Source organism: Triplophysa rosa, linkage group LG1, assembly GCF_024868665.1.
Source record: "Triplophysa rosa linkage group LG1, Trosa_1v2, whole genome shotgun sequence".
NCBI classification, from domain to species: domain Eukaryota; kingdom Metazoa; phylum Chordata; class Actinopteri; order Cypriniformes; family Nemacheilidae; genus Triplophysa; species Triplophysa rosa.
Genome location: NC_079890.1, coordinates 13,542,970 through 13,570,789, shown reverse-complemented (window position 1 = coordinate 13,570,789; position 27,820 = coordinate 13,542,970). Strand labels below are relative to the sequence as shown.

Genomic DNA, 27,820 nt, shown 5'->3' with positions numbered 1-27,820 from the left:
TTCACCTTCAAAATGAAAATTCTGTCTTCATTTACTCACCGTGTTAAAACTCTGTTCTTTCTTCTGCAAAACACAAAAGATGATATTTTGAAAAATACTGGTAACCAAAAACCGTTGTCCCCATTTACTTCTATTTTATGGACACAAAACCAATGCAAGTCAATATGGACCAACGGTTTTCTGTTACCAACATTTTTCAAAACATCTTTTGTGTTCTGTAGAAGAAATACAATTATACAGGGTTGAAATGACAAGAGAGAGAATGACAAGAGAGCTAATGACAGAATTTTCACTTTGAAGGTGAACTATCCCTTTAACAAAATTAATGTGTGACAATAGAGCACTTTATGAAAATGTACTTAAATAAAGTGTACTTAGTGTACTTTTTACCTACAGTATCTCACAGAAGTGAGTACACCCCTCACATTTTTGTAAATATTTTATTATATCTTTTCATGTGACAACACTGAAGAAATGACACTTTGCTACAATGTAAAGTAGTGAGTGTACAGCTTGTATAACAGTGTCAATTTGCTGTCCCCTCAAAATAACTCAACACACAGCCATTAATGTTTAAACCGCTGGCAACAAAAGTGAGTACACCCCTAAGTGAAAATGTCCAAATTGGGCCCAAAGTGTCAATATTTTGTGTGGCCACCATTATTTTCCAGCACTGCCTTAACCCTCTTGGGCATGGAGTTCATCAGAGCTTCACAGGTTGCCAATAGAGTCCTACTCCAGACCTTGAGCTCCTCCACCTTCTGTTTGAGGATGCCCCAGAGATGCTCAATAGGGTTTAGGTCTGGAGACATCCTTGGCCAGTCCATCACCTTTACCCTCAGCTTCTTTTGGGGTTGTTATCATGTTGGAATACTGCCCTGCGGCCCAGTCCCCGAAGGGAGGGGATCATGCTCTGCTTCAGTATGTCACGGTACATGTTGGCATTCATGGTTCCCTCAATGAAATGTAGCTCCCCAGTGCCGGCAGCACTCATGCAGCCATAGACCATGACACTCCCAGCACCATGCTTGACTGTAGGCAAGACACACTCACACACGCTTGACACCATCTGAACCAAATAAGTTTATCTTGGTCTCATCAGACCACATTCACACCTGAGACCTTGTAACACTAAAGAAACACATGACATCGGGGAGGGAAAATGGCTAGATGGGCCCAATTTGGAAATTTTCACTTAGGGGTTGAAACTTAGACATGAATGGCTGTGTGTTGAGTTATTTTGAGGGGACAGCAAATTTACATTGTTATACAAGCTGTACACTCACTACTTTACATTGTAGCAAAGTGTCATTTCTTCAGTGGTGTCACATGAAAAGATATAATAAAATATTTACAAAAATGTGAGGGGTGTACTCACTTCTGTGAGATACTATAGGTCATTCATTCATTCATTTTTTATTTTATGTATTTACTTGTTTTTAAATGCTGTATTCATTTTATTGTATATGTTGTCCATATTCTACATAATGTTTATTGTTATTGTTCTGTCTTGAGGCTAATTCACACTGATCCAACGAATGCCAATAAAACCAGTGAAACCCAATGCAAGAACTAGTGAACTGGATCTAAACATTGGATCTGTGAGGTCTAACAGTTTGGCATAGTCAGTGAGATGGTGTAGTAAGGCAGGGTGAATCCTATTGATGTTTGCTGTTTCATTCATTGCATTACATTTTCTGGGGAGATTCCAGCACTATAAAAACGGTTGTGTTAAGAACAACATAATGTCCCTATCTTAACACATTTCTGTCACAATCAACCCATACACACAATGTGTTAAAATTACACATAATGTGTTAAAAATTCTATAATAATATGTGTGTCATATACAAAAGCACGACAAAGAAGTACAATCCAAAAAGGGTATTTAATAAATCCACAGGGAGAAATGGGTATCCACACATAGTAACACAAATAATAACCAACAATGAACTGAACAGAACAGAACAGGAGGTATAAATAACAAGACTCACGAGGGCCTAAACTGAACACAGATGAACTGAATGAGTAATCAACAGAAACAAGTGATGGACTAATAACTAATGAACACAGGCAAGGAACACAGAAGACAAAAACAAACAAACTAAACAGACTAAAACTGTGACAATGTGTGTAAATAAACCCTGTTATCCACACACATTGTGCCACAACTTGTCATGTAATGTTTTGTGTACTTTCTCTATAGGTATCATATCTGAAGAGTGTCTGTCACTCACTCTGTCAGAGACACTGAGTCACTCTGTCCACTCATTAAATACTGACACTTAACAATTGAAGGAAAATCAGGCATTTTGGCCTTTATTCAGAGATGAACAAAGACAAGGTCACTGCTTGTGGGGTTGAGATTGCAACATGATTTGCACATATTTTGAGGTCTCCTCCTGCTACTTGTTTTTCTGTTTAGTTTGTTCTTGATAGTTTTAATCAAATTCATCAGTTTAAATTTCAGTTGTGCATAGCTGCCAGTTTAACTTACCAGTAATTACTTTAATAGCATTCTAATCTGTGGTATCTCATGTTCCTAATTATGATTGTGTATGTACGTGTTTCTTCCTGTATAGGCTTATGTTTGTGAATGTTAGGGAGTAAAAAGAGCTCCAGTAAGTGTTTTTCCTCAGGCCTGGCATCAAATACCATCTCCATATATAGACGTCACAGATGCAAACTATGCTCTTGGTCTAACTGTCAAGAGTCCTTAATTTGAACTCTGAGTAAGCAACAGTATATGCAAACAGTGAAAGAGACAGAGAGAGAGGGAGACAGCGAAAGAGAGCTACAGTGTAAAAAAACTATAAAAAAGCAGTAATATTGCAGTGGTTGGGGGGGCAGAAAAAACAATAGGTTACTGTAGTAATCCCGGTTCTCTGAAACATCGAGTGGAGAGATCCTCCTATGGGACGGGCATCCGTACCTGACCTCTGTAGAAGCATCCAATCCATCATCTCCAAGAGGAATTTAAAACGCCAATGGGCTTGGCAAATGGCACACGCAAGCTAGTCTCCGCCCCGTGCATACGGGTATAAAAGGGAGGTGGCGGCGGCCATTCACTCATATTTTGTTCTTCGGAACCTGCATGACGATAGATGTCAAGCGATTCTTCTCTTCAATTATCCTTCCAGACTGCTGGATCTACGATGCAAAGCAGCGGATTTCTCCCTCTCGGTAGGGGACTTCCCCTGGGCGTCTCGGCAGCGAGCCGCAGATATTTCTAAAAGAGCAAATTTCCTCTCACAGTCTGCGCTGTCTTCGGGCATGTCTCGCAGCTGTGTTCTTGGATATGACAGACTCATCGCCGAGTCTGACGAGCACGACACCTGTATTGCATGTTGGGGTTCCAGCATGCAGTGGCAGGGCTCGTTGATTAAGGTGTTGTGGTCACGTTTGGCTACATTCTTCGGTGAGGTTGACCGCTTCGGCGAGCGGCAGGGGTGACTGGGGATTCCGATAGATGTCACTCCGCCAGTTTCGGCTCGCGGACCATCCGTGCCCCGGTACGCTCACCTGGCTCGTCCCCGATGGGCGGCGGTGTACCGTCCCATACATGGAAGACTCGACAACGGGATGGGGACAAACTTTCTGTCATAACATTGGACAGCTACCTCCTGGCATCGGATGCGGAGACCCCTTGAAGCTCCTGCCCCCAGGTGGTTGAGCCCAAGACGAAGCGACGCAGAGATGACGGCCGTGCTTGCCCGGGGTTCCCTCCACGGAACGCTCGCGGCTGACCTGGAGGTGCATGCCGTTCGAGGTGCGTTCCCATCTGACAGGCTCAGGAGCTGTTACTTCCCTGGACGGTGGGGCAGCTAAGGGATATGTTGACGTCCCCCAAGTGGAATGTGCAGTCGCGGTGCACCGCAGACACTGCCACTTGGAGGGGGTCGACCAAGGCTCTCTTCCAGGGCATGTAATGTCTTTGACAGTCGTATCGAAAACTTACAATGCTGTGGGTTAAACTGTCTCCGCCCTCCACGCTATGGCGGTCCATCAGGTTCATAATGCAATGGCGACCCATCGGGTCATAAGTCAAAGCGTTAAGATCTGGTTGATCGTAAGACCAACCCGGCTGCGCACCGCCACCGGCCTTCACGCCTCGTGCGACGAAGGTCATGGCGGGTGCTCTGGGTAGGACGACATCCACGATAGTCGTCCAAGGGAGACATCTGTGGCTCAACCTTGCATAGTGACGCTCAGAAGGCTCGCCTCCTAGATGCGCCCATCTTGCAAGCGGGGCTGTGTGGTGACACCATGGAGGTTCTCCGTGGTTAAGAAGCAGACTGCTCCGCCGTGTCCCAGCCACCTATCGGTCGTCCAGGTCCCGAGCGCCTGCCCAACAGCAGCCCCGCCCCCCCTCCAAGCGACGGCCCGACAGAGATGCAGAGCCCTGCGGGAGAGGGCTTCTACCCCGCTGGGAACCCGCCTAGGAGACAGTGCGGCCCTGACGGGATGAGCCAGGGGGATTGAGAGTAACAGCGGGCCAGACCCCCTCCCGACCAGGTCATCGCCGGTGGGTCGAAGCGGGATGCCACCTGCCACGTCCCCCACCCAAAAGAGCTATTCTCTCCGGGCTTCCCCGCAGCACTCTCAATACGACAGAGCGCCGGGCAATACAACTTCTCGCTGCCTTCCGCAATCGCCACTTGACGTTGCGTTGGCCGGCGGTAACACCAGGCAGGTAAGTCAGCAGAGCCGTCTTATCTGGCTTATCTTGGCTCACAGCTTGGACAAGCTGAAGTACGCCTTCCCCCAGTGAGCCTCCTTGCACAGGTCCGCTGTTGGGTCTTGTGGTCCTGTGCAAGGTCAGGGAAGAGGGACATCAAGTACTGCTAGACAGACTCGGTTCTCAGACCTGGTGGCTCTGACGACAGTTCCCCCCTGGCCGATTCCCCTGACGAAGGACATTCTGTCGCAGGGGAAGGGCACGGTGTGGCACCCCAAGCCAGGCCTCTGGAATCTCCACGTCTGGCCCCTGGACAGGACGAAGAGACCTGGAGTGGCTTGCCGCTGGCGCTCAAGGAGACTGTCCTGCATGCTAGAGCCCCCGCCACTAGGCGTTTATATGCTTAAGTGGCATCTCTTCTCGTCCTGGTGTTTTTCCCACGGGGAGAACCCACGGAGTTGCCCGATCGGGTTGGCGTTGGCCTTCCTACAGGAGAGACTCGAGAGCAACCTCTCCCTGCCCACGCTGAAAGTGTATGTAGCCGCTATTGCCTCTCATCACGATCTCGTGGAGGGTAAGTCCCTCAGCCTACATGACCTGGTCACCAGGTTCCTTAGGGGCGCGAGAAGGGTGAATCCACCTCGACCGCGCTCCGTACCCTCTTGGGACCTTAATGTGGTCCTACAGGGCCTTTGTTCGGCCCTTTTCGAGCCCCTCAGAGACACCAGTCTTCCTCATCTGATGCTCGCTTCCGTCAAGAGGGTGGGGGACCTCCAGGCGTTCTCTGTGTCCCATAGGTGCCTAGTATTCGGGCCAGATAGTTCTCGCGTTATCCGGAGACCCCAGCCAGGTTATGTGCCCAAGGTTGCCACCACTCCCTTTCGGGACCAGGTGGTGAACATGCAGGCGCTCCCCTCTGGGGAGGAAGACCCAACCTCCAACGTGTTGTGTCCAGTACGTCTCTACTTCGACCGCACGCAGAGCCTTAGAAGCTCTGAGCAGCTCTTTGTCTGTTTTGGGGGGACAGCACAAGGGGAGGGCTGTCTCTAAACAGAGATTGGCGCACTGGATCGTGGATGTCATTGCTTTGGCATAGCGGTCCCAAGATCGCCTGGCTCAGGGCGCCTCTCTGGCAGACATATGTAGTGCTGTGGGTTGGGTTATGCCCAGTACCTTCGCAAGGTTTTACAACCTCTGCGTGGAACCAGTGTCAGCCCGTGTCTTACATGCTACCAGTGTGTGAGGTCAGCAATTGGGTTTGGCGTACGCCTGCGAAAGCGCCTTCTCCCCTCTTCAGGTGAGTCTAGCCCGCTATTTTAGCCTCCCTACTTCCCCCCTTAGGGCGAAGTACAGGCATTCCATCCATCACTAAGCATTGGCAATTGTGGTAACAGACCGGGCAGAGCGGGTCTGTTGCTAGATATTCACAATGTGTGCGGCACCCCATCCTGTTAAGGACGCATCTGTCGTAACCACTTTCCACAACATGATAGCTCCTAGAGGAGTCCCATGAGTGTAAAACTCCGCCTTTCTCCAGTGGCGCAGCACTGTGAAGCACGAGCGCGTCACTGTTACGGTGCGGCTGAGATCACGCAGGGGGCTGAGGTGGAGAGATAAGACTTCTTATAAGCCCTCATTCTCAGAAGGCCCAGAGGCAAAACTTGAATTGCTGATGCCATAAAACCCTGTAATCTGAGACACGTGTGATACTGCAACCTTGCTCTTTTCTTGAATTGTGAGAGACAATTCATGAAGGAGAGGACGCGCTCCCGCGATAAACGCGCACGCATTGTCACTGAATTCAGCTCCAGACCCAGAAATGTAGTGATCTGACTCGGAGAGAAATTACTCTTGCTCTCGTTCACTCTGAAGCCGAGATAGGTGATGTGAGCGGTCACACGGCGTGTGCCTTCCATCACTTTCTCCCTGGAATCGGCTATGATCAGCCAATCATCTATTTATGTGAGGATTCTCAGACCCGCTATTCTGAGTGGAGCCAGCCCCACCTCCGCACACAGACGGAATACTCTCGGGCTCAGCGCGAACCCGAAGGCCAGAACTGTGAATTTGTAACATGCCCTGGTAGGCGGAACGAAGAAATTTCCTGTGCGGAGGATATATGCTTATGTGGAAAAAAGCATCTTTCAGATCGACTGATGTGAACCAGTCGTTCTGATGAATTTAACGAGAGAGAGTGCCGTGCATCAACATTCTGAAATTGTATTTCCTTAAATGTTTGTTCAACACTCTGAGGTCCAGAATAGGACGAAGGGAGCCGTCCTTTTTCGGGACTAGAAAAGAACGGGAATAAAACCCCTGGTTGCACAGATGCGAGGGTATCACCCGTACCGCCCCCTTCTCGAGAAGGGAGAAAATCTCATTTTTCAGAACGTGCACGGAGCTCTCCCTGAAGGGGCATATCAGGTATGCCTCTTCCTTTTGCCATCCGAAGTGGTGGGGTTAGGGGGTTTCTTTGCTACGGCTGCAGCATAAGGAGTCTTACCCCAGGGCTTAGATGGCTGGTTAGCCTGCTGGCTAAGCTGCTGGCTGGGACTGGGCTGTGGACCTTAGGCTTGGCCGCATTATCAAACGGCCGATTTGTAGCAGTGGCCTGAGGGGGACGAGAGGGAGCCTGGCGTGGAGCAGCCTTCCTGGGCAAGCACAGCTTAAACGCCTCATCCTCCTTCTTCTTATCATCACAGCGTTGTTGCTCCAGGGCAACCGCCGGACCAAAGAGAGCCTGGCCAGGCCCTACCGGGGCTCCTGCTATATGCGTTTTCTCGCTGTCGGGCAGACCAGAGAGATTAAGCCAGAGGGCGCGTTCCCCCGTAACAGAAAGGGCCATAGAACGTCCACTGGCCTGGACGGCCTGACGGGCATTGCACAGAACCAGATCATTGACTGTAACAATCTCTTTCTACAGAGTAGGTGATGGAGAGCCTTTATCCAGGTGCTTACTCATATCTTCCAATAACTCAGCCTTACAGAAGCTGTAAAGCGGTCCATCTTATTCGGGAGTGCTGGCTGGCTTGGGGGGAGCCAGAAGACCTCCCTGAGAGGGGTTGAGGTGTCTAGCAATCGACGGCTCGATAGTGGGAGGGTCACCCATACCAAACGCTGCCATATCCTTAACCTCCAGACCCGCTTAGCCGTGCTTTAGGTCGAGAGGGTAGGTCCAAAAATGACGCATGTGCGCGGACCGGCCGGGGGACCGAGGAGCTTGCCGTCATAAAAAGCTCGCTCACACACCTTGAGGAAGATAGCGTGCGGTTGTGCAGCTGCGCCGCTAACTGGAGGAACTTGGGCGGACGGGGAGGTGCGCCATTACGCCACAGAGGAGGCGCTGTTTCATTATCAGCACAGTGAGGCGCTGAAGATTTGCAGTACAAGAGCTATATTTGGAGCTGTATTAACTGTTTTGCGGCTGTTCAGGTGAATCCGAGTACGTTCCATTTCTTAAAAGGTTTCTTAAATTAACGTAGCGTACATCATTGTAATGTTTTGAGCTGTGCAGATGGTTCGTTGAATCAGCGTTTTACTGTACACAGCGAGTGCGTCAGTATGAACAAACGCACATTGCGATCAGAATGACTGATTTGAACCGATTTGTTTGAACTGTTGAAACTTTTCAGTCACCAGTGAATATAAAAGATCAGTTAATCATTTAAAGCTCAGTGAACCACAAGAGAACGCAGGATGTGAATGAGCTTTGCTCATTTAGTAAGACTGGTTAATTTAGTTGGCTGAAAAGTTAGTTGAAAAGCATAAAAAGCTTTATTTGATTTAAAAACATTTCTGTTTGGGTGAATCAAAGTAATATTCTATATAACTTAATAATTGTCATCAGTTTTTTTGAACGTTTAATATGTTTTAATATGTAAAGTGTTTGGTTAAGTCACGGCATAGAGACAGGCGGGCAGCCTGGTAAGAAAAAGGTGACAAGCGTGGGTGGCAAAAGTAAACCAAGAAGATAAATTGCAACCAACCGTAAAATCCTGACAACACGCCTGGAGAAGGCTGATCGAAGATATGTCCTTCTGTAGGCCAAGTGAAGTCAGACACGCACAGTAAGGCTGTGGAGCAAAGAGGTCGCGAGAAGGGAATGTCAGCTGAGGAAAGGTAGCGGGTGCCTTTATGCATTAGGTGATGGGGCGGGTCCTCACCTGACATAGGGCAGACTCTCCTGTCTGTCAAAGCCAGACTTGGTGCAATTGGATGCTTCCACAGAGGTCAGGTACGGATGCCCTTCCCATAGGTGGATCTCGAAACGAGATGATGATAGAGAACTGTATAGTGAGTGACATTTATGTATAATAAAATTGACATTTTTTCATGTTATTTTGTACCCGACTTGTAAATTTGCAGTCTATTCGACATTTTTACAGCATTTCAAAAATACGTGAAGCTTATGTAAAATAAAAGTGTAAAATTCTTTAAAATACTCATAATATACTCATAATATTATCTACAAATCTATTCAGTATTTCAGTACGGCAAATTAATTTTACACAATTGTAAAATTTTGCTAGCATAATGTTTCAGGACCAAGTCACCAGGTACATGTGATTTGCATGATCTTGGCATAGTTCTGTGCAGTTTGGTAAGATGCACAGGACTATGCTTGAAAAAGGACCAGTGGCCAGTTGCATAAACATAACCGCTAAGTTAAGACTGTGTCTTAACAACTATTCTCACAGACTAGCAATTAGTTAGGACTAATCAGTCATACTTTTCATATTTCAATTAGCCCAATCTACCTTTGTATGTAAACTGATTTGAAGAAGTTATGACCAGTCTTAAAGAAATAAATTAGGTGACTAACTTGTAAGACTTGTCTAAGCAGTTTATGCAACCAGGCCCAGGCCTTATTCCAGTAACATTACATTTACCAGAGATTTATAGGCTATAACTAGATACCGCATTAGCAGCTGTTTCTATGGGACGCTATACGCAGGTCGTCCGCCATATTGGAAAATTGTGAGTAGGTCTATGTTGCCAAGTCTGCTGTTTTCCCGTGGAATTGGTCTACTTTTTTTTTTTTTAGATTTGTTTTTGGCGTTTTTGCCTTTAATTGTACAGCTTTTAGTGGTAGAGAGGACAGGAAGCGAAGTGGGTGGGTTCGGGAAAGGACCACGAGACGGGAATCGAACCCGGGTCGCCCGATGCGCAACTGCACCACATGTCAGAGCACCGCCCACTAGGCTATCGGCTCCGACGGTATTGGTCTACTTTTAAATGATTATGCGGGTTGTTTTTTCTCCAGGTTAAAAGTGGAAGGAGAAGGTCAATTTTAAGATTTTACTTATCAAAGTTCATTTCTGTTATTTGGACTGCCGACATTGAGCAAGTGATGAATGATTTTGTTACTCAGATCTGGCAACCCTGCATTTGCAACTATAGTTATACGTGTATATAATTATGAAAACTACTTAATGTTGTGTAAACTCAAACATTTTATTATTAACACATGACAACAAGGAAAGGGTATCCCATTTTTGGGGAATTTAATCCCTGTGATTTTCAAGGCCATGCCTGCGCAGTGTTGTGGCATTTTAGCAAAATGTGAGTGACGTCAGTAGACCGTTCCAAGATGACAGACACGTCTACGTGTCTGGAGCACTTGAATGAGGCATCTAGTTATATATATCTACGACATTTACTTCAGGTTTTGTTTACTTGCTATTTTGAAAGTTTGTCCATCGATTGTAGTGTCTTAGTGTGTTCAAAACACACAGAACTTGATTAATGCTCACATTCCAGTTAGTTTTATTCATACTCTGGCTGAGGAGGTCATGGCAGGCCAGTCTTTGCCCCTTTCCTCAATCTTTTGGTTTGTGTAAGGGTTTCAGGTCTATCTCAGGCCTGCACTGGCTAGCAAAAGGGTTTTCCCACAATGCCACTCAGTCTTTACCAAAGAAGCTTGTTTTTGCTTTATTCACACCTCTTCACTTCTGCAGTCAGAACAGGATGGTAATCATTTTATCAGTTTGCATGGATAGAAATCTGTGTGAATATCAAGATTTTTCAAAAGGGCTTTAAAAATCAACTCTTAGGTCTGCGCAATAGATCAACTATGAATGGCCGGTTTCACAGGCAAGGTTTAAGACTAGCCCCAGATTAAAATGAATGTTTGAGTTTTCTAATTTGAAAATAACTCGACCTGACATATCTTAAAAAATATGTCCAAGGCATTTTTATAAAAGTGACTTAAATATCTTAATTTAACTAAGGCATAGTACTGGCTTAAGGTAAGCCTGTGAAACCTGGCCATGGTGTCCTTCAGAGGACAGACTTAATGTCTGAATAAATTATACTTAATCTGAGTCCCTGTGGAAATATTTCATGTGTATTTGTCAAGTGGAAGTTTGTATCCATTGTTCCTCTTCCTCTTACTGAAAACATGTTCATCATGGTTTTATTGGAGGCTGGCCACTGTGGATGTGGAATATTATGTCAGAAACTGGCCTCATTTGCCCTATCTGACAGACCATTTCCCTAGGTAAAAAACATTCTTTGCATAGAGGTTTTTGTTATTTTTATTTATTTATTTACTCATTACATTACAAATTACCAGTACATTTTCCTTTATTTTACGGACATTTCCATTAATGCTAAAATGTAATTTAATGCAGTGCAAAATGCCAAATACGAGTAAAACAACTGTAAAAAATTAATACAGTATATTGTGCCCTATTTTTACTGAGTTTTTTTAGAGTGCACATACATAATGATGCTGTCATTACAAGACAAAAACGCCATTTTCAGCATCACTGTGCCCCTTTTGATTAAAGTTTTTTTTTGACAATATTGTTTAGTTTGAGTATTAACATGTGAAGTGTACATATGTTTTTTACCATAACATATATTTTTTTCTGCAGGGGTGAAAAAGAAGACCAAAGTCATCAAAAATAATGTCAACCCAGTGTGGAATGAGGTTGGTTTACATTAAACTTAACAGAATGAGGTGTTTAATAGAGCTGCCGTTATTCAATTTTTTTATTTTCCTTTTCGTAGGGCTTTGAGTGGGACTTGAAGGGTGTGCCCTTAGATTCTGCAGCAGAGATTCATATTGTCGTCAAGGACCATGAGAAGATGGGCAGAAATAGGTGAAGTTTCTCTCTCTTTCTCGACCAAGGTTATTAAAAAGCACTTTTGGATTAAATCTGGGTTTTTGTATGTGCGCAGGCACTTTGTGTTTCTTTGCCATCCACTGGCCTGGCATGCATACAGTGTTTTTATTGCATAAACGTTTCAAAAATGCATTGTGTAAATGTGGCCAAAGTGTATGTCAAACAAGAAATCCTCTCAATACTGCGAATAGCAGTTACATTGCCTGCTGATCATGGCAAACAATTGCTCAACAATTCAGTTGGGAGCGCTGCAGAATTTTTTGAATGCTTCATTGTTTAAATTACTAGTGGCATTAGTACGGGATGTGGTAAACAGACTTATAATGTGCTAGGCATTCCCTTATCCTCATTGTTCCCAAAGGCAGTTATTTAAATGGCCAGTAGCTGCATGTTATGAAATTGCTCTGATATGAAATAAAAACAAAAAAGTTTCTTAGAAATACAAAGTAGGCAAAATCATATTTGCACTATTCATTTGGCATGTCTAGGTGTTTACAAATATGTCACTGTTTGTACATTACATCAATTCATTAAGATTATTCCTAGGTCCATTTTGAAAATGAAAAAAGTTATGCAGCTAGTCGTTGGCTGAGAATCTATATACAGTTAATCACGGTCCTCTCATTAATTTAAATTACTTGTATGTTCATCAGAATAAATGTATTATAAATTATGTGGAAGAATTAATGGACAAATAAATGGTTCGACCTAGATCTGCAAAATTATTTTTAGAACATTAATTCAAAGCTTTCATATTTATAGGATGTGACTCATTAGTGTTCTCAGCTGAAGTAACTAGGTTGCAAAGTCCATGGTTTAAACACAAAAATACATATAAATAATAAAAATATGACATGAAAAAGTGTATTTATAAGCATCATCTTTGTATGCTTTATGAGCAACACACAAAACAAGGTAAAATACAACTTAAATGATCTGAAGAATAGTTATAGCAGAAAATGGAAAAAAGGAAGGAAGAGCAATTTGGATGGAGGGAAACACTCACAGGAAGTGAGTCAGTATGGTTTGTTGTGTCTCTTCTTTGCCATATATTCCTTATCTGAGCCACAGAAAACAGATAAAAAGCCATTTTTAGACATGCTGGCCAGACATTGAAAATATCACACAGGGCCAGATGCTTCACTCATGTGTACCAATCATTTACTTAAAGGAGCAGTGTGATTTTAGTAACATCTAGAGGTGAGGTTGTGAATTGCAACCAACAGATCACACCACCCCCTCCCTTTCAAAGCACTACTGTGGCTGACACAAGACAAAGATGTCGTCGAGTTTTTTTTGCTTTCACAAAACTTACAAACAACACAAGATGAACAACATACAGGGGGATACATATAACAGATCTTACTACATCAATATACATAAACAAGAGAAAAGAGAGAAAAAAAGGTCAAGTTTTTGCTGCTTTGCTGAAGAAGATAACGTATTTACAAAATGCGCTCTGTAGAGCAGTTTGTCCGTTTAGGGCTACTGTAGAGACAACATGGCCAACATGGAGATATAAATAGCTCCTTCTATGGTAATGAAAACATAATGCTTTATTCTATAAGGTCTTTATACACCTCTAACGAAATAGTTATGTATATTATATTGCATTTCTGTCAATATATCCTCCTAAATATCACACACAGCACCTTTAAGAAAAACAGTAACATTTTAAAATAAAGTGTTGTATTTTTTAACAAACAAATGCATTAGCTAACAATGAACAGTTTAGTTTTTCAGCATTTATTATTCCTTTTTAATGTTCGTTAATGTCAATACAATTATTCGTTAGTTTATGATGTATTAACCAATGTTAACAGACACAACTTTTGATTTTAATTATGTATTGGTAATTATTATAATAATAATAAATGCTGAAGTAGTATTGTTCATTGTTGGTTCATGTTAGCTAATGCACTAACTAATGTTAATAGTCATGAAAACACTAGGGAAGAACCCAGATGCAGGCAGGCAAGGGAGACGAGGGCTTAACAGACAAGACTTTAATAACACAAAACAGGGCAAAACAAAAGACCAGCGATGGGGTACAAAACTGGGACGAGAAATTAATAAAGATAAATCACCACACAAAGACTCACTGAACACTAGACTAATAAACACTAGACGGAGACTAAACTAACACTTACTATAAAAGATGAATGGCAACAGGAACAGTCAAACACAGGAAACATCAGAACACAGAAGCACAGGTACAAGGACCGTAATCCACATCGAACGTAGAACGCACACCATACACAATGACCGAACACAGGACAATGAAACATGAGGGCATTAAATAGGAAAGACAAACGAGGGATAACGACACAGGGCAGGTGAGGGTAATAAAACACTCAGAGAAAGATAACAAGGAAACGAGAGGGGCGGGGTCAATGACGAGACACTGGAGAGAACGTATATTATTGTCAAAAGGACAACAATATGTTTCTCTCCACACATAACCAAAGGCTTTGTCATGGCTCTGCTACAGGACCAAGAAAAACATGACTAAATGAAGCAGAGCCATGACAGAAGCCCCCCCTTTAATGAGCAACTCCAGGTGCTCACCAAGGGGTAGACGGACGAGACAAGACCGACTGAGACAGTGACAGAAACCAGACAAACATGGTGAACATGACAAGGGGCAGACAGGACAACAAGACCACAGGGTTGGGGTGGGATAATAAAAATAACAAACAAGGGAGGGGGGGGTGGGGCCAAACAAGGGTTCATGGGGGGAAAACCAAAAAGATTGGGGGAAAAAGTCTTAGTCCCCGGCTGCGCTCGAGGGCGCGGAGTCCTGGGGGACTTAGGAGGAGTCCTGGGGGTGACAGTCTTTGACCCTGGGGGTCTCCCCGGGGCCGGCTTGGCTGCCGGACTGGGGACCGGCTGGAAGGCCGGCTGAAAGGCCAGCTGGACAGGGCTTGACGCCGGCTGGAAGGCCGGCTGGACAGGGCTTGACGCCGGCTGGAAGACCAGCTGCTGTACCGGCTGGGACGCCGGCTGGATCGCCGGCTGCACCACCGGCTGGATCGCCGGCTGCACCGGACTGGACGCCGGCTGCACCGGACTGGACGCCGGCTGCACCGGACTGGACGCCGGCTGCACCGGACTGGATGCCGGCTGCACCGGACTGGACACAGGACTGGACACAAGACTGGACATTGGGCTGGACACAAGACTGGACACCGGACCGGACATCGGCTGCACCGGACCGGACGCCGGCTGGACCATCGGACCGGACGCCGGCCACACCGGACCAGACTGGACATCGACTTGGACACCGGACTGGACATCGACTTGGACACCGGACTGGACGCCGGCTCGACCGCCGGCCGGATCTCTGGTTGCACCGGACTGGATGCCGGCTGCACCGGAGTGGTAGCCGGCTGCATTGGACGGCACGTTCCCCCGTGACGCTTCTTCCTCCTTTTCCGCACTGCCGGGTCTGCAGCCATCTTTGGCGGACCCGTGGGGACCGGAGGTAGTTCAGCATTGGGGGAACCCCCAGATGTTGTCCCCGAGTCCTTCCCTCCCCACTTGCCATGGTCGCCGCCAGGGGAACCGAGAACCGTGGAGCTCCAGCCAGAGGGTACTGAGTCCCCCCGGGCAGCGGCAGCCAGGACGAGACCCCCCGGGAAGCTCGACCGTGGAGCGGAAGTTCCAAATGGAACCCCACTCCCGGGATCATCCCGGTTGGCCACGTACCTGACCATATCCGCGAACCTGAGAGGAGCCAGCAGCCTCTTCTCCGGCGGTGTGAGGCGCCGGGTGAGGCAGCAGTTGAAGATCGTCTTCAACTCCGCATCATTGAACCCGGTCGCCTCAGCCACCGCCGAGAATGCTCTGGCGAACTCCTGGTCCCCAAAACTCCCCTGACGGAACTCCAGTAGCAAGTGGGCTAGGCCGGATCGGGGAGACGACGCCTTGCCGTCCTTGGGAGCCGCCTGCTGGGTTCGTTTTGGTTCGGTCATTCTGTCATGAAAACACTAGGGAAGAACCCAGATGCAGGCAGGCAAGGGAGACGAGGGCTTAACAGACAAGACTTTAATAACACAAAACAGGGCAAAACAAAAGACCCGCGATGGTGTACAAAACTGGGACGAGAAATTAATCAAGATAAATCACCACACGAAGACTCACTGAACACTAGACTAATAAACACTAGACGGAGACTAAACTAACACTTACTATAAAAGATGAATGGCAACAGGAACAGTCAAACACAGGAAACATCAGAACACAGAAGCACAGGTACAAGGACCGTAATCCACATCGAATGTAGAACGCACACCATACACAATGACCGAACACAGGACAATGAAACATGAGGGCATTAAATAGGAAAGACAAACGAGGGATAAAGACACAGGGCAGGTGAGGGTAATAAAACACTCAGGGAAAGATAACAAGGAAACGAGAGGGGCGGGGTCAATGACGAGACATTGGAGAGAACGTATATTATTGTCAAAAGGACAACAATATGTTTCTCTCCACACATAACCAAAGGCTTTGTCATGGCTCTGCCACAGGACCAAGAAAAACATGACTAAATGAAGCAGAGCCATGACAGTTAATAAATACCTTATTGTAAAGTGTTACAAAAAAAAAACGCACAGAATGGCATGCAATGTTAATCCATGGCCTTTAAATAGCATGTCAGATGTTAACAAATCTCCTTATGTGTCTGCACAGGTTTCTGGGGGAATGTCGGGTGGCTCTTCGTGATGTGCTCAATGCTCCAAACCTAGCAGCTACTTTTACTGTCTCTCTGCTCGATACCAAAAGAAATATTACAGGGGTGCGTTTCTGTCATTCTCACTCTCTTCTTCTCTCTGTTTTCAGAGCTGATTTGCCCTTCTATCACATTTACTTTGACTATGACTGATGAAGGCACAGTCAGGCACAGTCTGTGACCTTCATATGCACATATTGCATTCAGTACTGCTTATGTTAGAGAAATTTCCAGAGCAATAAAAGCATCACTTTTCTTTTGACTTTTGAAAAAATCACACATTCACTCAAATACAATGCGGTTTTTATGTCTTAGGCCCTATTTTCCGTAAATCCTATTTAGTAACGAGATCCTGGAAGGTTTGATCTGATGCATGCCCCCGTAAACCTAAATAAATAGTGTGTTTTTAAAACAGGAACATAAGAAGATACCCACCTCTATAGAAGAACCCACTTTTGCCCTTACCGCCCTTTAGTCAACAAAATTAAACTCATGTCGCCCCTGCATCTCTTATAATTTAGGAAAGAGTTTTTAAGAAATACTACTAGGCTATTTCTCACTTAATGACAGATGTTTCCTGCCATTGTGTGTGTTTATGTATGTGTGAAGGTTAGCATTAAGTGATGGTAAGCAAAAAGGAGGAGAGGGAAAGGTGGAGTTAGTTTTCTTAGCTCCTTTGCATCCGTGTGCTCTTGAAATAGCTAAACCTGGAAATAATTGCAGGAAAGTACATTATAAGGTATCACCCTGACGCCGGTCTCATCTCAAAAAAACAACTCAAGCGAGGAGCATGTTTTTCTCAGTCCACCCAAGATCTTTGTTTGAAGTTTATTTTTTTACAAACTTTAAAAATGATTAGGGTATTATTAGATAAATAATAGCTTTTGAATTTCACATTATTGCACTGCACATATGATGATATTTTCTGTTTCCTCTGTCAGGCCACAGTAACCCTGCAGGTTTCCTACATCCCTCCTCCAGGGATGGCACCCATATTCCAGCCTCCTCCACAGCCAGAGGCCCAACACCCCCCCGTAGAGCTAGACACTGTTACAGGTTTGTTTATGAACATAGCACACTACAGTATATACTGTAGCTCAATTCATACTCAAATGTAATGATATTTGATTTGTTGAGAAAGTCTGTGTTGACATCCTCAATGAAGTCCATAATTGGATTCAACCAACTGCACACAATATATACGGCAGTGTATGTAATTATTATGACTCATCTGAAAAGATATAACTCTTTGCTATAATATTCATTCTAAAATAAAAAGTTTGTGATATTTTCATATATGGACATTAAAGGTTGTGTCCAGCTGTGTTTATTATGCGGACGTGTGTGTGATGTTGGTTTTGTGTGTATGTGAAGTGTTCTCATTGGACACTATGGGGGAGGAGGACACTGAGAGTATGCTTATGATGGAGGTGCTGGAGGAGCCCGAACCTGTTCCAGGACCTCAGGGTCAGGACATCGGCATCCCCACAGCACCACCGAAGAGAGCCCCTCCAAACTTTAACCACGGCCTAAAGAAAAAGAAGCGTCAGAGCAACAAATTGCCACTGTCCAACAAACCACAGGACCTCCAGGTGTGTATTAGTATAATTTTAGTTTTGTTGTGTGTTTGTGTCCAGTTTATCCACATTCTGCTTTGTTGTGACTGTGAGTGTAGTTTGTTCTGACATGTTTCCATATTGTTTATTAATTACGCACGAAATGTACTTACATTGCTTGACTCTCTAATTAAATGTCCATGTTACATGAAAATCCCTGACTAGACCCATTTTATCCTTCTTTGACGGGTTTGAAAATATTGCCATCTTGTGGCGGCACAAGTTGCTACACATTGATTTTCCCTATAAACTTACAGAAGAATTATGTTCTTCTGATAATAAACCAGAAGTATGAGCAATGGAAACTAGAGCAGATCCAAGAATAACTACAGCTTAATTTAAATTTGATTTGTAATTATTAAATTCACATTTTTTCTAATTACTAAGATATTTTTGCTTTTGGCATTCTCATATGCTTCTCTTTAAAGAAAAGTTTGGTAGTTAGTGTTAGTTTCTTTCATAATGCCATAGTCAATTCAGCACATGCATTTCTCAGTGGTTTCAATTACATAAATATAGAAACGTTCCTTCATTATAAGTATTTTAATTGCAGATCCGTCTGCGCATCATCGAGGGAAGACAGCTGCCTGGTGTTAACATTAAACCTGTTGTCAAAGTTACGGTTGGAGGCCAGACAAAGCGAACGCGCATCAAAAAGGGCAATAATCCTGTTTTTGATGAGGTATCTTTTTTTCAGCCATTTCACTGGTAGATCCTCAGAGTATATTTTCATTGCAACGATATTAATTATGAGCCCGTCTTTTTCAGACATTCTTTTTGAACTTTTTTGAGAAACCTTCAGATCTTTTTGATGAACCCATATTTCTAACAGTAAGTTTTGTTAATATCATGATTATTATCATTATTACTGAAATGTTCTAAATCCAAATATGTTTTAGGTAAGCGAAAGCACATGTTGTCCATGTTTATTTTAAGGTATTTGACTCCAGGTCACTACGCAAAGACTCTGTCATTGGTGAATTCAAGGTACATTTGCTTTGTTTCCTTATTTTTCCTTCATCTCTTCTGTATCCTTTTCTAATCGCTTCATCTTAGAGGTTTCATCTGATTTGCAATGAGTTCCAGAATTTCTTTGTTTTTGTTGTCTTTACTGGTCCCGTTCTTGTGTTTTTTTTTCTCTCTAAATGTTGTCTTTGCTAATAATAGTGCTGATTCTGCAATTTTCTGATTCTGTGTTTTTTGTTTTGACTCTCAGCTGGATGTTGGCACGGTCTACAATGAACACAGTAAGTGGCCTTGCACCCTTTTAATTTGTTTCAGAATATATAAATCACTGGGTCTGGATTTGTCATGTTCATTTAAAGTCAGTTTTAGGATTCAAAGAAACACATGTCTTCTAAATTGTTATAAAGGAAACACTCCAGTGTTTTTTATCATGACATTTTTAACATGTTTTTTTATTTCATTGAACAGAACATGCTATTCTGAGGAAATGGCTGTTGCTTGCGGACCCGGATGATCTGTCGGCAGGGGCCAGGGGTTATCTGAAGGCCAGTTTATGTGTGCTGGCTGCCGGAGATGAGCCTCCAGTGAGTGATAGATATATACTATAGACAGTTACCAGCTATTTTGTTTTATTTAAATAGGGGTTGTTTTCTTAAAAAATGAACTTTTGCTTTCATAAATGCTTCTTAAATGTGTGTGTGGTAGATGGATAAGAAAGAGGGTCTGGAAGAAAAGGAGGATATTGAGGGGAACTTGTTGAGACCAGCTGGTCTTACACTAAGAGGAGCAGCTTTTACTATCAGAGTGTACAGAGCAGAAGACTTTCCTCAGAGTAAGTAGCACGCTGTCTGTATGTGTTGGTTCTTCTTTTTTGTTTGTGACTGTTATTCGTCTCTCTCTTCCTGGTACAGTGGATGATGCTCTAATGGACGGAGTGAAACAGTTTCTTGGCTTTGAGTCCAATAGAAAGAACCTTGTGGATCCACTGGTGGAGATCAACTTTGCAGGAAAATCGGTACATAGTTTCCGGTTTAAAGCATCATTGTTATTCATTTATTCAGATACTGGATCAGTATTATACTATTTTATTATATTAATGGTATTATAATTGCATATATATAGATCGGTACTAAGATTCTGGAGAAAAATGCCAACCCTCAGTGGAACCAGAGTCTCACGCTACCCATCAGAGTAAGAGACATACCAACACCACTAAACAACTGTCTGCCAAACAAATCCATCATTCAATCTATTAACAGTCTGTTTTTCACTCCAGTTTCCATCCATGTGTGAAAAGATGAGGATACGAATTTTAGATTGGTGAGTCAGGTTTAAATTCTGTCACATTTATGTAACATCAACAGTTTTACTTCAGGTAGATTATATTGTGTATGTCAAATGATAGGCGAGAGCGGGGTTGAACGTAACGCTTTTTGGTTATGTCTCAATCATTAGAAAAATATTTAAGCTTGATTAATCCGATTTTTACCCAAGCAACATACACAGCTCTGCTACAAATGAACACTTATAGTTTGTTTTAAGAACATACTGCTCTTGTACTACACTCTTAAAAATAAAGGTGCTTCAAAGGTTCTTCACAGCTTTGCCATAGAAGAACCATTTTTGGTTCCACAAAGAACCATTCAGCCAAAGGTTCTTAAAAGAACCATCTCTTTCTTACTTTTTTATAATCTGAAGAACCTTTTTTCACCACAAAGAACCTTTTGTGAAACAGAAAGGTTCTTCAGATGTTAAAGGTTCTTTATGGAACCAAAAGGTTCTTCTATGGCATCGAAGAACCTTTTGAAGCACCTTTATTTTTAAGAGTGTATTACAGCATAAGTGACAGAAGTGCAAACGTTACAATTTACCCCATGGGTGGGGTTCATTGTAACAGACAAAGGATTAGTTGTAACACTTGCTAGAAAATTCTGTTCAAACACAAATAACTCAATATTAATCCGTCTAAAAACTACAGGTGGATATTGTTTGTACATCTGTCTATAACAGACAGATATCTACACATCTATCATCCAGCCATCCCTCATATAACCATCCATCTATTATACATCAATACACATATATAGATTTATGAGAAAATGCTGCATATTATAAACAAAAAAATCATAATTGTCAATTGTCAATTACTCTCGCTAATATTGTCATTTCAGTTATGATTTCGATTGATGGAATTTACAGATGTTTTCATCTCATTGTTTTGTATACATTTTACACATTGGGATTAATTGTAACACCTAACCCTGCTGTAACATTTTTTAAAGCCTAGTTAACAGTTAGCTAGGAGTGGCTGACATGTTTCAATATTGTGCTGTTTTAGGCAACAAAGATTAAGACAATATAAGGTTGGATTTGGTACAACCAAGTGAGAAATAAAAAAAAAAACATAAGATGAAGAAATTTACTTCCATGCTGCCAAAACACACGTTGTTCAATAACTCCATGAAAACACATCAAAACTTCATAAAGTCATAAAACCGCTGTTATATGCAATTCTTGTTCATGTAGGGATCGAGCCAGCCACAATGATGTCATTGGAACTACAAACTTGTGCATGTCCAAAATCTCAGCCCCCGGAGGAGAAATTGAAGGTAAGCTATGCTTTTTAGAGTACCCACAATGTGTGATGCTAGGCTGTTGTGTAGTTGTAGTGGTAAATCATTTGTTTTAAACTCTTAATGAATTGTACTTCAGTTTCTGTAAATTGTTGAATAATATTACATTGATGCAGCCTTGTGTAGTGGTCTGGGTTGGTTTGTGACATAATAGATAACACTAACAAAGCATTATACCGATCTCAGTGTGAAAACATTTTTGACTTCTTATAGTTGTTTACTTACCGGTTTGGTGTCCTTTGTAGCACTTGGTGTTGCTGTTAATGTACAGTATGTCATTAATGAATTTGCTGTGAATTAAAGTTACAGTATGATACTGCGTGGTGGGGAATGTGACATTGGCTTGTGAGTTGTAGTTTGAAGTAGACAAAGAATTTAGCATCCAAGCTCTGTCAAGGAGGTGAAAAAGGAAGAACAAGATTTTGGCATGACAATGTTGGAGTTTTGAAGCAATGTTAGAGAACCTTTAGCAGGTTCTAAGTGTGGCTAACATATCTTAGTTAATTTGTGGGCTGCAAGGAGTAAGTGCAGTTTCCAGTTTAACTGTATGTTGGTTACAGAGACGGCTCTTAATAAAGGCATGCGCATGACACTGATATATAGCATCAGCACACTGCTTGCGTTAGTTATTTGGTCTTTCAATCCTCATCTTTACTATTTTGTTTCAAATCTTGTATTTCTCTGTGCATTCAGATGAGTTTACTTCCAGGAGCATCCACAGTACCAGTATGTGTGTCTCTCTGATATTAAATGTGTGTGTTTCCCTTCCGGTACCTATAAGCTTCAGATTTGGTCTGAGTAAACTTGAAACTAGTGCTGGTAGATGTGAAAAGGGTTGCTGTAGGTGTTAGTAGTAGCTTTAATCCTATTGGTTCTTGGTTAAGGTGTTTATTGTTACAAAGAATTTCTGTAGAATTCAACAAGCAAATGGTTGCATGATTATTTGGTTAAACTTTCATTTATTATCATTTTAAATGCATGTTTAATGCTTATAGGCTGGTTTCTGTCTTATTTGAGGTTCTCTCTATTTTGTGTCATTAAGTGGATGACAATTTAGGCTTTTTGCCGACCTTTGGCCCATGTTACATCAATCTGTATGGGAGCCCGAGAGAATTCACCGCCTTCTCAGACCCGCATGAGGCATTGAATCTTGGAAAGGTGAGATGTATATAAAAACGAATAATGCAAAGTGATTCTTAAAAACTCTTAAAACAAAAGGTGCAAAAAAAGGTACTTCGACGCCATAGAAGAACCTTTTGGTTCCACAAAGAACCTTTAACATCTGAAGAACCTTTCGGTCTTTGTGGCTAAAAAAGGATCTTCAGATTATAAAAAGTAAGAAAGAGATGGTTCTTTGTGGAACCAAAAATGGTTCTTCTATGGAATCGCTGTGAATCACAGTCTCAATTTTTAATTTTTCAACATTACAAACCTTAAAGCGATATTTCACCCAAATATGGAAATTTCCCCATGTTTTACTCACCCTCAAGGCATCCTATTTGTACTTGACTTTCTTCTTTCAGAATAATGCAGTCGGAGTTGTAATACCACGTATCCTGGGTCTTCCAAGCTTTAGAATGGGAGTAAATAGTGGATGAGATTTTGAAGCTTCAAAAAGGGCATCCATCGATCAATAAACTGCTCCACTCAGCTCTGTGGGGTTAATAAAGGCCTTCTGACGCGAATCGATGCGTTTGTTTAAGAGAAATCTTAGGCTGTGTCCGAGATAGCCCCCGAAACCCTAATATAGTGCACTGTTTCAAGGGACATCCATTTTTAGTGGTGTCCGAATTCATAGTGGAAATTATTGAGTGCACTCATTCAATCCCATGATGCTTCATAATAACGAGTGCACAACCGATGTACACTCACGGCTAGCCATCTATCGCGAGGCTCGCGCTGAATTAATTCCCGCGTCTCAGCATAAGATGGCGCCCGCTGCGCTTCCAGTGTCCGAATTTACTCACTGTTTTTACCCGCTCCTTAAAGTGGGCTATATTAGTGAACTAATGTAGGGAATAGTGTATGAGGGTACACAGGGGGCGATTTCGGACACCGACTTAATTCCGTCAGCCATGCCTGCACAAGAGGATTGCGTTCCCCCAAATGACGTGGGCATGTCCTAAATTCGGCTCCGATAACGAAAGATAGATATTATCGTTAATAAAGTTGTCAATATGGATATTTCTCTTAAAAGCATCGATTCGCGGAAAATTAAATTTCAAAATGTTTGTCTGAAAATGTCATGGAGGTGTTTAAAAAACTGTAAAATTATTTAACCAAATAATAAGCTACAGTATGTTACTATCAAAGTACACATTTTTAAACATTTAAACAACTCTCTGTAAATTTGCAGGTGACAAACATCAACAAAATAGTTAAACCTGCGCTATAACAAAGTCAAAATAACTTTGACCATCAATAATAAAAGTAACATATCTGAATCCTAATGACTTAGACACGAATAACCAACTAGAAATACCTGTAATGTCTTTACATGCTGATGCACTAAAGTAAAGTAGCCTACTTAAGTCATCTATGAAAAACAAAAAATAACAGATGCACGTAAAATCATCCTATTTGATGTAACAGTTGTTTTTGAATTGATATAGAAATAAGTGTAGAAAGAATTTTATAATGACATGACGATCAACACAGATGCAACAGTCATTTCCTTTAACAGCACCGTGTTCTATACGTCATTACATGATTGTCATTTCGACGTCACCTTTCAATCCGAATGTAATTTTGGCCATAGTACGATTGAGGTGTTTATATGAAGCATTTTTATTCGAATTGGACTTTAAAAACGATTAAAATCGGGAAAAAAATGGTCCATGTAAACGCCACTACTGTAAACCGCTACCTCATTCATTTCTCAGACTGCACGCCAGTGGGCAGGACCAACATCAATATTATAAAAAATTAGGGCTGTTAACGCGTTAACACATGCGATTAATTTTTTCAAATTAACGCGTGAAAAATATTTAACGCAATTAACTATCAGTTTGTTTTGACATTCTTTGTCTAGCGTTACATTATGTAATCACGCTCTTATTCGTTTACAGGCTTTTAAACCAATTAAGCGCGATTTTAAACAGTTGCTTTGAACTAACGCAAAACGCAACGCGAGGTCCAGTCTGGTGTAAACAGTCACGGGCTGAAGGCTGCGTCGGTGAATCTCTGTCAGACAGCGCATCCGTGTTAAGTTCTCTTTCGTGCTTGAATGGATAAAACCATACAAGATTATGTCAGAGAGCCCGTTTCGTCTAGCATTTTCTTAAGCAAGACTTCAAAGTCTAAAATAAAATCTTAAATGAATGCAAAGAGTTGTGAAAATGGGAGTGCGGTGACGGTCAGATCTGCGTACTGAGACAGCTCTTAAAGGGGCCACGCTCTTAAACGTGCTGCTGTGACTCCTGTCACTAATGTTAATCAAAGAACAAAATAAAAGAAGAAATCAATGTGATTTTGTAGCTTTAATGAGAATTCTTCTGCATTTAATTTATAATTTAGCATTAAAGACTGTAAAGTGTTTGAGAACTTCCTTCAATTTCTGTAGATTTCATGATAGCTCTCAATTATATTGTTGAATGGCTATAATTAATGTTAAAATAATCAATTTAAAAGAGACATCAGTTACAGTACTAATATCAAAATGTTTTCTTTCATTAATAAAATGACGCTGTTAAAGAAATATGTTGTTTCTACATCAATTTGAAGATTAAATGTGAAATTATTCAAATGTAAAAGTAGATTTTAAAGTATTGTTATGTGTGATTAATCACAGAAAATGTGTGATTAATCCGATTAATTTTTAATCGATTGACAGCGCTATTAAAAACATCTGTGGAAGTCACAAATAAAGCAATCTTACAGCTTTTTCCGTAGCATAAAATGTCTTTTAAAAGATGGTGACATGTGAAAGGTATAAACCTTGCAGAAGACTTCTTGATGTCAAAAGCTCAAGTGAAGTTAAATTTCTCATGCGATTTCCCCATTAAAGTAGTATTTCTCAGAAATGAAAATTCTGTCATGAAAATTCTGATATTTTGAAGAATGGAACTGAATCAAAACGGTTTGTCGCCATTCACTTCTATTGCAAGGACACAAAACCAATGCAAGTCAATGGGGACCCACGGTTTTCTGTTACCAACATTCTTCAAAATTGCTTCTTTTGTGTTCTGCAGTAGTACACTCTTAAAAGAAATGGTTCTATTTAGAACCAGAAATGGTTCTATCACCTGCTTCATATATGGAACCCCAAAATGGTTCTATATTGAACCAACTTAATGGGTTCAATAAAAAGAACCCCAAATGGTTCATTGAATCCAAGCTAAATGGTTCTTTATAGAACCATTAAAGGTTCTTTATTATTATGAGTTATTTATTATTGATAATAAATTATAGCCAATCCAGACAATTCAAAAAGTTTATATTTATTCATTTTATGCAAAAATATAAATATAATTTAAAATCACATCTCTGTACTCTGTATTAGACAGAAAAACTTTTGTTATTTTACATTTAAAATGTTTCATTACATTCAACCATTTAGTTTTAATAATTTCCATTAAGCATTTTCACATTTTAATAAACATACGCATAAGCTTGTTTTTGCACTGCATGTACATAAACAAACACATATTTTAAAATTGCATCCCTGTATTAAACAGCTAAACTTTACACTTTAATTACATTGCATTCAACCATTTTGTTTAAATTATTCACTTTTTTTTATAAACATACATAAGCTTGTTTAAGTACAGTACTTAACTTTATGCATCTCTGAAATGAGGAAAAGAATCACAATGCAGATAAAAACAATTCATGAACAATTAAAACATATTAAATAGCACTACAATTTACACAAGTTGATTGTACATTTTTAGTACAGGTATTGGTGTTCTTGTGTCGTGAGGAGACTTAAGTTTAAGCAAATATTTTTGAATAAAAGTCATTGTGTTCTTAATGGCAACTGAACATTGAAAAGAAAATAGACCGCAAACAGGCATTCCACAGCCTGTGTCATGTCAATGTCTGCCTCTCTTATGATGTTCACGTTGTCCATTATAATGCTGACACTTTAAGCTTTGAGGGTATCAGGAGAGCCGTTAAACACTATGGTTGGTGTAGGACCTTTGGGTTCCTGTAAAACAAACATGAACCGTTCCTTTATTTAAAGTCAAGTGACTCAAATGTAAATAAAACTACAGAAGACTATACTTACGATATTTACACTGTAGAGGAAGCTGGCGTTTTCTTTAAATAATGCTGGCAATAAAATGAGTGCAGCACTCCTAACAAGACCTACAAACAGATACAAATTATTGTACATTAGGTACAGAAATCAACTAAAGGGATCGTTTACTCAAAAATTAAAATTCATTCACTCACTCTCTTGTAATTTCAAACCTATATGGTTTTATTTCTTCAGCAGAAAACAAAAATATATATATTTTTAAGAACGTTGGTAACTGAACAACGCTGATAGCCATTTACTTCTATTGGACACAAAACCAATGCAGGTCAATGGGCACCGTCGTTGTTCAGTTACCAGCCTTTTTCGAAATATCTTCTGTTGTGTTCTGGTGAACAAAGTCATACAGGTTTGAAATGACAAGAGAGTGAGTAAATGATGGCAGAATTTTTCATTTTTGGGTAAACTTTAATAATACTAAAATTATTTCACATTTTCTCTAATACAATTTATAGGTGCTACAATGTTTACATTGACAGTGCAGATAATGCAACTTTACACTGGGCAAGGAACAAATATGATGTAGTTACCTTCTGTGGTTTCCTCTGCTGGTCCAATGAGATTGGCATAGAGTTTCCTTTGACTTCCTTCTTTTGCACTCCTGATGATGTTTGGGGCCATTTCATTTAGAGATGTTTCCATGTTCTTCGCCAAGTCTGTTCCAAACCTCATTGTCATTTCATGCAGCATCTTAAACACAAAAAAATTGTTTACTTCAGGTGCATATATCCAAATTACACACTATCAGACAAACAAGTTACTTAAAAGTCAGCATGAATTGGAGGCTGCAATTGACTATAGT

General features: G+C 41.7%; 1 protein-coding gene across 9 annotated transcripts in view; it reads left to right on the top strand.

Moving 5' to 3' along the window:
- Positions 1 to 27,820, top strand: part of dysf (dysferlin, limb girdle muscular dystrophy 2B (autosomal recessive)) — a 98,739-nt gene that overhangs the window by 3,652 nt on the left and 67,267 nt on the right. For 6 of the 9 annotated variants that reach the window (XM_057349835.1, XM_057349450.1, XM_057349525.1 and 3 more), the window contains exons 2-18: positions 11,557 to 11,612; positions 11,693 to 11,784; positions 16,504 to 16,609; positions 17,485 to 17,599; positions 17,918 to 18,135; positions 18,713 to 18,841; positions 18,928 to 18,990; positions 19,096 to 19,146; positions 19,376 to 19,406; positions 19,594 to 19,709; positions 19,831 to 19,957; positions 20,037 to 20,140; positions 20,248 to 20,316; positions 20,402 to 20,445; positions 21,652 to 21,734; positions 22,452 to 22,484; positions 22,801 to 22,916. In XM_057349835.1, coding sequence (XP_057205818.1) covers positions 11,557 to 11,612; positions 11,693 to 11,784; positions 16,504 to 16,609; positions 17,485 to 17,599; positions 17,918 to 18,135; positions 18,713 to 18,841; positions 18,928 to 18,990; positions 19,096 to 19,146; positions 19,376 to 19,406; positions 19,594 to 19,709; positions 19,831 to 19,957; positions 20,037 to 20,140; positions 20,248 to 20,316; positions 20,402 to 20,445; positions 21,652 to 21,734; positions 22,452 to 22,484; positions 22,801 to 22,916 — 1,553 coding nt within the window. The remainder of the gene's footprint in view (positions 1 to 11,556; positions 11,613 to 11,692; positions 11,785 to 16,503; positions 16,610 to 17,484; positions 17,600 to 17,917; positions 18,136 to 18,712; positions 18,842 to 18,927; positions 18,991 to 19,095; positions 19,147 to 19,375; positions 19,407 to 19,593; positions 19,710 to 19,830; positions 19,958 to 20,036; positions 20,141 to 20,247; positions 20,317 to 20,401; positions 20,446 to 21,651; positions 21,735 to 22,451; positions 22,485 to 22,800; positions 22,917 to 27,820) is intronic. The other 3 variants (XM_057349980.1, XM_057349909.1, XM_057349601.1) reach the window with 1 other exon arrangement.